Source organism: Coloeus monedula, assembly GCF_965178545.1.
Source record: "Coloeus monedula genome assembly, chromosome: 16".
Classification (NCBI taxonomy): Eukaryota; Metazoa; Chordata; class Aves; order Passeriformes; family Corvidae; genus Coloeus; species Coloeus monedula.
The window spans coordinates 3,017,840-3,030,228 of NC_138796.1; the positions used below are offsets into that span (position 1 = coordinate 3,017,840).

Sequence of the window (12,389 nt, forward strand, 5' to 3'; positions counted from 1 at the left end):
AATGGTAAATAAAGTGACAACAGTGTCACTGGAAAAGCCAGCTAGTGAAGAAACCTTGTGTGTCTTTGTCTAGGTGGGGATGCACAGAAGACTTGGTAGAATGATAAATTAACTGAGCAGCATAAAAGTGCAGGTCAGGTTTTTGATGTTTTACTGCTCATTAAGAAAAAGCCCAGTGGCTTCATTTTTCTAATTATTGAATATTTTTCTCTGTCTTCACTATTTTATTTTCAAATTATGTCATTTAACCATCTATTCCTCAACTAACATATTTTTTCCTTCAGTTTTTTTGAATCACTTTAAATACCCTGATGAGCTAATCTTTGTTCTTCAGAATCATTTTTATTGACGTAATGCCAAAGTCCTGTAATCAGATATTATGAACCGCTTTGCCTCAAAACAAAGTATTACCCTGTTGCCTAAAGGTAAAAAAAATAGGAAGAATGATGAGTGCTCCATTTTTTTTTTTTGAAAATACAATTGATGTTTCTGTTAAGATTAAAAAAACCCTGCTGTAATTCCTTTTTAACCGAGCTTGCAAATTAGTTACGAGCACAGCAATGAAAACTTTCTCTCGATGCACTTCAGCTGATGATCAGGGCCGTTGTGAGGAAAGGGACAACTCTTAGTTAAATTAAAAATTAAAATAATTTATTGAAAACAGAAGAATTGAAAAATTACAGAAATCAGAAAAATATAAAAATTTGGGATCCTATGGCTCGGTAGATGGTATGCCCCAGGAGTGCAGGGATCTGAGATCTTCTGGCTGAGACAGCACTGGACCTCAGGTAGAGAAAAAGGACTTGCAGTGCTGAGCTGACTTTTGGCTGGTCCAAAAGTTGGAAAAAAGTTATTAAAGGCTCCTTAATAGGAGTAAAGCTTTTAATGCCCAGCACAGATGGCCACCCACAGCTAGTCTGCAGGGGACTCTCTCTCTGAAGCCCGTCGTGTTATTTTATAGTGCCTTTGCTCCGCCCCAGCCCGCCCACAGCCCGCCCCTTCGGTTTGAAGTGATTGGTGCTTTCCCTTTGACAGATCATTTCAGCCCACCAATAGCTTGTCGTTGTCAGAGGGGTGGTATCAGTTGAGATAAGGGTGGTAACATGTCCTCATTAAAATTCAGGTTGCCACAGAGCTTGCCTACAGGGCAATGGTTGAGGAGCTAAAAATAGCTGGTGGCTGTGAAGCTGGGGTTTTGGAGTTAGCCTTTGAGTTAGGGTGCAAAGTAAAAACACTTAAAAAAATACTAAAATACATCCAACACATCTTAAAACACTTGTAAAAGTAGACAATAAACATAGGAAAGATAACTCTTATAGTGTACAGGTGGTTTAAAGTTTGAGAAGGGGACATAACTTGGGAATTTTTAACTGAGGAATTTTAACTGGGAATAGTGCAACTCTTTTAATAAACTACCTTGAACAATTGAAAACACTGATAATGGAACTTGATTTTTGTACCTGGGCCCATGGGCTAATTTTAACGTTCAATTAAAAAATATTTAACTCAGAATTAATTAATTAAAGCACTTAATATGCAAAGACCAAACACAGTTAGGGATTTCATGTATGACAGTCGTGTTCTAAGGGCTGCTGTGTCAGCATTCGGGCTCTGCATGAAGCGCTCAGTCTCCCTTTGCTCTCTGCCCCCCGTGCCCTCCGCAGTGCCCCGGGTGGTGGCCGTGTCCCCGCAGATGCGGCTGGTGGAGGACAACCCCTCGTCCCTGTCGCTGGTGGAGATCTACAAACAGCGCTGCGCCAAGAAGGGCATCGAGCACGACAACCCCATCTCGCGCTACTACGACCGGCTGGCCACGGTGCAGGCGCGGGGCACGCAGGCCAGCCACCAGGTACCTCAGCACCCCGGATTCCATCCCGGGCTGGAATTCCCCATGTCAGTTCCCCTCTCGTTGCACGTCAGACACATACCTGGTGCACGGGTGGTGGTTGGATTTTTTGCAGTTTTATTTGGATTTTGCGTAATGAGAGCTCTATGTCTCTTTGGTGTTTTAGGTTGTCTTGGAAAAGTTTTATTAAAAAAAAAGCTGTATTTGTATTGCTGGAAGTTGTTTTGGGTAAAAGGGACTGAGAACAGGCAGGGTGCTGATTGATTTTTTTTTTTTTTTTTTTATTTCCTCTCTTGTACAGTGCTTTAAAAATAATTAATTGACAGCATGGGAAGCAGGATTCCTAATTTACATAAGCCATTACAGCATGATATGTGAGGCAGGCTTCCCATGTTCTTCTAATGTTTCTCTTAAAATTGCCAGTGGATCCATTTCATCTAAGCCAAACAGTTGGGCAATCTCACCTAATAAATGAAGTACTCAGAAAGAACAAAGCCCCCTCTTTCTGTAAGCTCCACCAAACAACCAATTGTGATATATAAGATTTTTTAATGTTTTTTATCTTAGGGTTAGTGCAAATTCGTACATAAAATGCCAGTCCCATTCCAAATACAGCTTTTAGAAAATACACAATAAATATGTATTACAGACATAATTTAAACAATTGTCTCACTTTCTTTGTTAGGAAATAAAATGGAAGTGCTATGCAACATTTGTTTCTATTTGCAGAATTCTTGCTTTTGAAGCTTTAACAACCATTTAATTAAAGTCAACATGACTAACATGCTTTCTGGGGTAACATAAGCAGATCCTAACTTTATTTCTTTTTCTAACTCATTAGGCTAGTACATGCTATAGCAATTAAATATTTTGATAGATTTTTCTTTTTTTTTAATGCTTTTCCTAAAATGAGATACAACAATTAAAAGCAGATTGGTAGTTGCTTTAGGTCTATCTGTCTGTTGCTAAGAAGTGCATTAAAAACACCCTCTTCCAATGAACCTTTTTCCTGTGTAGGTTCTCAGAGACATCCTGAAGGAGGTGCAGAGTAACATGGTGCCTCGCAGCATGCTCAAGGAGTGGGCTCTGCACACCTTCCCCAACGCCACGGATTACTGGACCTTCCGGAAGATGTTCACCATCCAGTTAGCCCTAATTGGCTTTGCAGAATTCATCTTCCATTTGAACAGGCTCAACCCCGAGATGCTGCAGATTGCCCAGGTACGCTTCAGGTTGTTGTCTTGGGTCAGATGGATATTTGGACTGTGCTTTTGAAATGAATTAAAGTTCAACATATATAATTAACAGTGCATTTCAGTAGGCTTTTTATGTCTGTGTGGTTGCACTTCCTGTAGGGAGTACTTTAAACTGCAGTCCCCGTGGACATCAACTCTGCCTTCTGTGGGGAGAGCTTAGAACTTTGTGAAGTCCTTCGTAGATATTGGAGCTCTTAATGTAAATGACTGAGAAGTCTCTCTTTTTAGTCTTCTTTTAGATATATTGCTTTCAAAATACCTCTGTATTAAATCAAACAGATCTAAGAACAGCAACGTTTAGGGCTTCATTTTCTTACAGGGCTATACCCCTTTTCAAATACCATTCTCTTTTGAGCATTGGCATCAAACTACAGCTCCTATTAATCATGATTTTTCTGTTTTAACCTAACATATAAAATGAGGTTTGCCACCTTAAGAGAGTATTAAAGTCCCAATGTCATTTTAATGCACAGAGAGCTATAGTCTGTATAGCAATTAGGATTTTTTGATCCCTCTATTAAGTGCTCAGCTGCTTACCCGCAGTGAGCCTTGGACACTGAATGTTGTCCCAGGGGTCCGTTGGCGGTGACTCTGTACAGATCATGATCCAGAAGGATCTCTTCCTTAAGTTTGGCATTACATGTATTTAGTGATGGGTTTGGGCACAACATTTTGAGACAAATACTTACCTGACTTTGTACATGCCTTTATTTATAACTTCTGTGCTCAAAAGCTTTTTGGGTGAATGAATGAAAATCTATTGTGGTACTGTTGGAACTCAGCATTAACAGAAACAAAAATCCAGCTGCTTTTGGTTCCAGGAAGGAAAATCAGTTCCTTTAATTGCTTTTGTGCATCTTTCTCTTAAACCCAGGATACTGGCAAGCTCAATGTCGCCTACTTTCGCTTTGACATTAACGATGCCACCGGAGATTTGGATGCCAATCGTCCGGTTCCGTTCCGGCTCACCCCCAACATCTCGGAATTTCTCACCACCATCGGGGTGTCTGGGCCCCTCACTGCATCCATGATTGCAGTAGCTCGCTGCTTTGCACAGCCAAACTTCAAGGTTTGTATACCTTCTGCATTTGCAGGCTCATATTTGACAAGTTATGAACTAAACAGCACTTTTTTGCTGAAGGTAGGAACTGAATGATGTGTATCTGTTTTAAAATTTTACCCTGAGGTCATCACAAAGGCCGGCTGAAATGTTGGAAATTTTTGGAAATGTTTTATTTGTTATGTGTAAATGTTTAATTTGACTCAGACTGGACATGTGAAAGCTTGCTTTAGAAGCTTGAGGCTGTTGGAGTTGACAGATTAATACCAATAATTCAGCTCAGTGATGAGAAAAAATAGGGAAGTATTTGTTGCAGGTATTTCTTTTACATCCAAGGATAGAACTGGCCTATATAACATATATGTATATATATTAGGTATATATGTATGGATGTTGTAGTCAGTGTTTTTTCCCTGTTTAGCAGAAAATAATATTCCCTGAGAGTGTAATGACTGCAAAAAATCCCCTCCAGCATTTCAAAGTCCTCCAAATCTTTGCCCAAGACTTCTGTGTGTGTGGGGAAAAACAAGAATTAGTGGAGTAATTAAAATAGAATATACACAACTGTATTTGTGTATCAATATCTTAGTATATGTTATTAATTTCTGTAGGAGTCATTGTGTTGTGTTTTTGTAGTGGAAACTTCTTATGAAAAGAAACACCTTGGGAGGAAATAATAAAGATAGGTGGAAGCCACACTTGCCTTGAAAAGTTTTAAATTGCAACGTGGCACCAATACTGTCAAAATGCTGTTGGCTAAAATCGAGTTACAATCCTGTAATCTGATAGAACCTGATTGTTCTTTGGATTAAGCGCAATAATCCAATTTTTCTTCTTCATATAGGTTGATGGCATCCTAAAAACTGTGCTACGGGATGAAATCATTGCATGGCACAAAAAAACCCAAGAGGACACCTCCTCTCCACTGTCAGCAGCTGGGCAGCCCGAAAACATGGACAGCCAGCAGCTGGTTTCACTGGTTCAGAAAGCTGTGACTGCCATCATGACGCGCCTCCACAACCTCGCCCAGTTTGAGGGAGGGGAGAGCAAAGTCAACACCCTGGTGGCAGCTGCAAACAGCCTGGACAACCTCTGCAGGATGGACCCTGCCTGGCACCCCTGGCTGTGACTTGAAAGATTCAATAGTTTAGGTTTGGTTTTGTTTTTTTTTTTTTTCCTGGTTGTTTTTATTTCGTCCTGTTGTTTGTGGTGTGAGCCATATTTTGTGTTAAGAAAATGTGAAAAAAGCTTTCCAGACAATGGCTTACCTGCCACACTGCATTTTGTCAGTTTTCATTCTAGTTGTGTTTACAGTAGTATGGCGTTTTTACTGGTCTTAGTTTAATGAGGAGACATTTCCTCCTGTTTAAGCAGTTGATATGCAACAGCAGCTTTCGCAGATAGATTAAAATGAAGAGAGAAAAGTAATATACAGAAAAATCTAGTTTTATGATGAAGACTATGAAACTAGCATTGTTAGATTTAGGGTCTGCTGTTCCTAATAATAACCTGCAGTATATAAACTTTTTATACAATGGTAATTACTAAAAAAAAGAAATACAGTAACCCCAGTTACTGAGTTTTACTCAGTGAAATTTTACTTAATCACTCTCTCTTCACAATGCCAAATTGAAGGCACAGATTAATGCTCTTAACTTTTAAGTTTGCTTCTAATTTTCATGAGCAATGTTGGTTTGTACAGACAATTTTGTACCAAATGTTATAGCAGTGAGATTTTGTTAGGCACTGAGAAAATGATGGTCAAATTGTGCTGACTTTTCCTGGAGCGCAAGCTATGTACAGTGAAAGTGTAAACCATTTAGAGTATTTGGTTTAGTTGTGAACAGTGTTTGGGGGGGAAGTTTATAAAAGGATGAGAAAAGTCATCCTTTGATACCTGTATTTGTCTGTAATAGGGAAAAAACCAAATCTTATCAAGGTCTCTTTACTGTTTAGAATTACAGTAGCTTCTTTGGAATGAATCTGTCCCTTTGTAATTTAAGAAAAAGAGCAGTTTAATGTTTCACTCGTCTTTCTGTTGTGTTAGCATTTTTATAAAACTTCTGTGTTGAGAATGTTAAATTTGTACAGAGTGATTTTTTTCAAAATAAATATTTTGTAAAACTCTGTGGTATTTATTTCTAGTATTTATAATATCCTACAAGTATGATTCTGCTTTGTTGTATGATGGATGAAGCGTGGCCCTTCATTCCCATGCTTGGTGCTCCTTTTGTATCCTGTGCACAAGGGGAAGCTCAAATAAGTGAGTGCTAAGGACTACATAAGGATTTGGAAAACAAACATATCTTTTTTTTTTTTTTTGGCAAAGACTTGTTCCTTATCAAAACCATGTTGGCAAGAATAATCTTCTTATAAAACAGCGCTTCCTGCATGTGTCACAACATGCTCTGTCTGCAGTCATTCACAACTGAGCTCAGTGCTTTCATGACTTGAAGGGAATTGTTGCCTTCCCTTTCTTGAAGATTGTAACGTTTGCAGCTGTGAAATACAGCACACACTGCACAGAGGAGTTGCAGGAGCATTTCTTAATCGTTTGCACGTCTGAGAGATGACAGCATTCCCTGACAGGAAGTCAGCAGATAATTCAGCCACTTTTCTGTCCATGATAGAAATCTTAATGGGAAAGTGTGAATGTAAGTTAAGAGACAAACTTTGTTGTCTTTAGATTTGTGACATCTCTCTTGTTTGTGGCATCACCTCAAATACAGTCCTAAAAGAAGACTTGGGGTGTGAGGGAGCAGAGAGTTATTTTAGTGAGCTCTCTGATGGTGTTAATGTGCAAATGTTAATACCTGGTTCTCTTCTTTCATGAGCATATGCTGTGGATGTACCTCAATTTGTGAGAAGTCTTGCACAGTCTTAACCCAGAGTTTTAGCACCAGCTCCAGGAGATAAATCTCAAAGCTTTTAGTTATACATGAGCATTCTTCAGAGCCTGGGGGAAATCTGGTGTCTCTTGTATCAGCAGCAGCTGTCCATTAGCAGGAAAGTGGTTTGACAAAGTACAGGGTATGAAGTTCCTGATTATCTTCACGAACATGTGACATCCATCTTAGCTGCATTTAATTTTTTATGACTATAGATAAAGGTTCCCTCTGTCTCGTCAGTTGAGATCCATGCTCAGAATGCATCTTGCTGAGCAAATACTTGAAAGTGAGCTACATTAATTGTCAGTTCACTCTTAAGTATTCCCTTCAAGGTCTCTTCCCTCAGATTAGATACTACACACAAAAAAGCCCATGTCATTACTCTGTAAAATCAAACACTTGAGAATTAAGAGAGGCCACGTTTAAAATTCTCTCTGAAATTGTGTGCATGAGCATCATGCCATTCTGAAAACTCCTCCTGTTGTGTTTGTTTTTTAACCCCTGTAGAGTTCTGGACAGATTTCACCAGATCTTTGTGAGAGTAACTAGTCTCAAGTCCTTGACACCAAAATTGTGCCATCCATAATTCTGTATAAAATAGAGATGTACATGTTGGTAGGCATTGGCACACGTACATGTGTTGGTGTGAAATGGGCTCTCTGGGAGGTCACTCAAGGCACCAGAAATGCTAATAATTAAGAAGTAAATTTGGCGTGAAAATTGTAGGTAAAAATGTAAGCTGTGGATATTATATGGAGAATAAGTAGTTGTCAGGTTTCTCAAATTATGCTGTATTTTTTGTCTCCTGACTTTTGTAATCATGTTTGACTCTGTCTTTATTAGACAATGCCGCTGCAATTTAACTTTTTATTATTACAGTCTGCTCTCAAAGTAGATTATCAGAATTGGTTTGCTTAAGTGAATTGTACTCTGAAACAAAAGCATTTAGCAGTACTTGAGTGTTTGAGTCCACCCTCTGAAAGTGGTGTGCTGCTTTCCTCTCCTGCAGTTGGGCTGTCCATGAACTGTCAGATACAGAGAGAGCGAGCAAGGGATTAGTTATTACTGGAAGATGATGACTCAAAGCACTTCAGTGGCAGACAATGAAAGCTCTGTTTCATAATGGCAGTCGAATAAAGTTGCTTTTAAGGCTCTGATCTGTTTCAAATACGATGTGTGAAACGTTCCTTTGTGGTGTAGGAACCTATTCAGAGATTTCACACTCACAGGAGCTTTTAATCAGCTCCATGTGGGTGCATTTCACATTTAAGAGGTTCAAGAGAGCACATGTGAAACACCTGGTGTCTTGTGTGTGGTGTATCATCATCATCCCTTGCCTCTGTCAGTGTCCCCGTGTGCATGAGCTGTGAGCCAAAGGGCAGTGTCACCTCACCTGGGACCTCCTAAACCAGGGCTCAAGGTGCTGAGATGCAGACAAAAAAAGGGGAAGTCTGCGAAATTGCTAATTTAGAATTTAATCTCTTGCCTGTGGCCTTTTCTCTAAACGAGCATTGCCTTTCCTTGAGAGCTCCAAGCACGGAGCCGAGGCAGTGCCGGTCCTGTATCAGCCACGTTGTGCTCCTTGTCTTCAAATTCCTCCCTCCTCTGTTATAATCCAATGCTTTACTCTGAGAAATCTTTTTATTTCTGTCAATTCCCCCCCAGAAAACACCACATAGATTGTAGCAGGTGTAAACTGCAGGTGTGGGCTGCAGGACCTGTGGGCTCAATGGTTCCAGCTGGGGACAATCAGCTGCTCCAGGAGCACCTGGAACCCATCCCACCTGTGCCTGAGGGGGAGCAGCAGCTGTGAGGGAAGCCACGGGGTGATCCCTGCGAGCCTGGAGGAGAGCAGACCTGTGGAGGAGAAGGGAAAGAGGGAAAGGATGGCTGATGGGCACCATTATGTGCTGCCCCTTCTCCAAGGGGAGCGACTGAGTGGAATCCACTGCAAAACCAGAGAATTTGAGGCAAGGAATCAGAAGTGGCAGAGGTGAAGCTGAGCCTGGTGAAACGGGAACAAAGAGGCTGCCCTAAGGTTTGTTTCTCTGTTTATTTCTCTGTTTGTTTCACCTCAAGGACTGAGTTTTCTGTTAATTGCCAGCAAATCGAGTGGAATCCTGCAGCCCAGACTGTTCTGCTCAGGACCATGAGCAGCCTGGCAGATGTTTTCAGCTTTCTCTGATGGCTACGTCTGGCACAGCCAGGACTCAGGACATTGTCACAAAAACTTGTTAAGGGATGTTTTGGTGTTACAAAATGCATTTTTGTTTGTTGGTTGTGTTTGGGGTGTTTTTGTCCTTTGGTGATGCTTTTCCCTCTGGCTCCACTGGAGCACTACATGTGGTTAATATACTCTTGGAAAATCCTTCTTGAGTGAGCTATAAAACCCATCCTGACCTTGTCTAGCCCTGGAGGATTATATCATGCTGCTTATACGAAATGAGGTGGCAAAGTTGGCTGGGTTTGAGCTTCCAAGGGAGAAGCACTAGCTAGTGTGGGCACTTCTGTACCCCCTGTTTTGGCAGTGTGGTCTGGGCAGAAGCCATTCATTTCTCATTGTGTTCAGCAATGCAAACCTCATTAGAGCTTTGTATGAACAGTTATTTTGCCATTTAATCCAGACTGGTTGGATTTCTTGGAAGAAGACTCTTAACTGCCCCAAAATCAGCTGTCCTAACAAAGCACTGGTAAAAGCCCGTTTCCAGTCCGCCTGATTCTTGTGCTGTACGTGCTGTAGATGTTTGGTGTATTTGGAGGTGCTATTAGCTTTGGCTTGTTAAATTCATGTGCCCCACACCCTAGTACCAGGCTTTACCTGCTGTCTGCAGCCTGATTTTATTTTTGGGGGGAAAGGACATTTCTCCAAGCTCTAAGATGCTGTCAGGATTGTACTTTAATCAAATCAACCATTGCTTACCCTCAGTGCAGTCCCTGTGAACTGTTACAGCACCAGCTACATTAAAGAAACTTTCTCAGTCTGAGAGCTGGGAAAGGACAGACTTTGGAAGGCTCTTTGTTTCTCTTGATACTAACACATTAATTGCTGTCTCTCTCCGCTCTTTGCTGCTGTTTGTGAGAAAATTGGCATTAAAGAACTTATTTTGCTTATTCAGCAAGAGTTCTCATCAGTAGCAATTCACATACCACTTTAGGGTGGGGCAGTATTGCTTTCCCATCCCTTGAAGCAATACTAAGTGGCACAGAACTTTTAACTGAGGTGCGGTGGTGTCACTGAAATGTTGTTTCTTTCTGGAACAGTTGCTCCTGTTCGTTTCTGTAATATAAAAAAAATAGCAATTATCAAGTAGAGAAAGATGTCAAAATTCTGTGAACTAACTGCATGCATTATTGTAAAGTCTGTTTTTTAGCATCTCGGGCAGTAAACTGTGCTATCATTTACTTTTTAGCTTGAGCATGTGAAGGAACTACTCCCCATCTTTGTGAGGTTCTGTGCAGGAGTGGGGATTGAGACTTCAGGGTTTCTTGTCTAACTCTGTGTGTGGTGCAAGCTCTCTGGTATGAAGTAAATGTGTGGGGGAAAAGGATTTGATATTTTTGGTACTTAGGATGTGTGTGTGTGTGTGTGTGTGTGTGTTGTAAAGCATAGTGGCTTTGTAGTCTGTGAGTGAAAGGAAGTGTCTCCCAGTTAAAACAATTTTCTTGCCTTTCTTGTTTAGGTACTGCAGTCTGGGTGGTCCAAACTCAATTTTGTTGGGACTAAAAGAATTTAGAGAAACTTTTCTGGGACAGTGTCCAAAATTCTGTGATCTCCCATAGCCCCTTTGCCCTCTTCTCCTTTCACTCTATATGCCTGGCAACAGCTAGCAGAGACAAAATGGACATGCACCGACACACGGGAGACAGCACAATGGCAGTGAAACTGAGGTGGGGCAGATGAATTTGCCCTGCAGGTTGTAGCTGGTTTCCAGATGTGCAGCTGGATGCACCCTGTGTGAGATGTGTTGTCCTCTCTTTAGCCTTTGGGAACTTCTGGAGAGAAAATAGTGATTTTTTGCTGTGGCCTATAAACCCTTGGTGAAAATGTTGGGACTTTTTTGTATTCTGGAAATGGGTCTAAAAGTGAAGATTTATTAAACAGAGACACTGAGGAACTGGAACAGTGGGCACCCTTCCTCTGACCACCTACTACCTGGTTTTGACCTGGTGATTTGGGGAAAAGAAAGACTCAAACTTCCTGAGCCTTTCACAGTCTTGTAAGAAAATAAGCACTAGTTTGAGGTGAAATTATGGCTTGCTTGTCTCTGCTTTGGCTGTTTCACTGAGCTGGTGTGTTGTGAATGAGGTAACTACTGAAAGTGCCAAAATGCCTGTTTTATTCCTTTTGTGACAGATGTGATGCTGTAGAGCTGTGGGATGGCTCGGCACAGACATGAATTCTGTGTTCAGCTCTCAAACAGGCTGTCAGTCATGCAGGGAAAGATACTTAGCTCACTTTAGCTTTCATTTACGTGTAATTTTTAGGAATTATGTGTACTATGGGATTCATCAGTTCTTTTCTGTGACCTGAATGAAGTTCTGAAGGTACTTTGCTGTAATGGTTATATCCAAGCGTGCTCAGCTTCCTTTGTAGGACTCTGCTGCAAATCCACCTAGAAGGAGAACTCAGCTTTGGTCACTGTGTTTTTAACCCCACACATTTTTTTTTTTTTTGTGAGATAAGTTCATAGATTGACACAAAAGTTATTCTTTAGGGGGGGCTGATTAAATGTCAATGTAACTCAATTTAGTGTCTAAACCTTTACTTCTTGATAGGTTTTTTTTTTTTTAAGAAAACATTTTGTAACTTTTCAGGCTGTTTCTGAATAAGACTGGATACTGGGTTAGGCTGTGCTTGTGTAGCTCTTGGTATTTATTGCAGCATGATAAGCTATGCTTGAGAGGAGGATTTTCACCAGTTTTTAGTCCTGTCTTTGTAAAAGAAGAGAACCACAGATTCCAGGGGTTTTGTTAAGAGCAACATACACAGAATTAATGGTGTAATCCTTCATTCCAGATTACAACAAGACAAAACACGGATGTATTTCCTTTGCAATGAAAAATACTGCCTTTAGCTTCTCAGTGTTTCTCTTACTTTCAAATGTTGTTCAGTCAAAGAACAGTCTTGAACTTTCTAAAGAACAGAATATCTTTGTCAGACCACAACCTAAAAACCTCACTGTTATTTACACAGGCCTAGATATAGATGCAGAATTGGGATTGTCCACTGGCTGCAGTTCATTCTTGGAGGAATGCAGCTGAATGGATTGAAAATTAGTTTACAGTTCCTGCATCTGAGGAAGTGAGAGAAACTCTGCCATCTGCCAGCCGTGGCACAG

The 12,389-nt window shown here is 40.7% G+C and overlaps 1 protein-coding gene across 3 annotated transcripts in view; it reads left to right on the plus strand.

Annotated features, from left to right (window-relative positions):
- The window catches only part of TRRAP (transformation/transcription domain associated protein), a 77,770-nt gene extending 71,481 nt beyond the window's left edge, over positions 1–6,289 (plus strand). For all 3 annotated transcript variants that reach the window (XM_082292524.1, XM_082292526.1, XM_082292525.1), the window contains 4 exons: positions 1,665–1,849; positions 2,864–3,067; positions 3,977–4,171; positions 5,007–6,289. In XM_082292524.1, the coding sequence (XP_082148650.1) occupies positions 1,665–1,849; positions 2,864–3,067; positions 3,977–4,171; positions 5,007–5,291 (869 nt within the window). In that variant the 3' untranslated portion in view covers positions 5,292–6,289. The remainder of the gene's footprint in view (positions 1–1,664; positions 1,850–2,863; positions 3,068–3,976; positions 4,172–5,006) is intronic.
- The last annotated feature ends 6,100 nt before the right edge of the window (positions 6,290–12,389 follow it).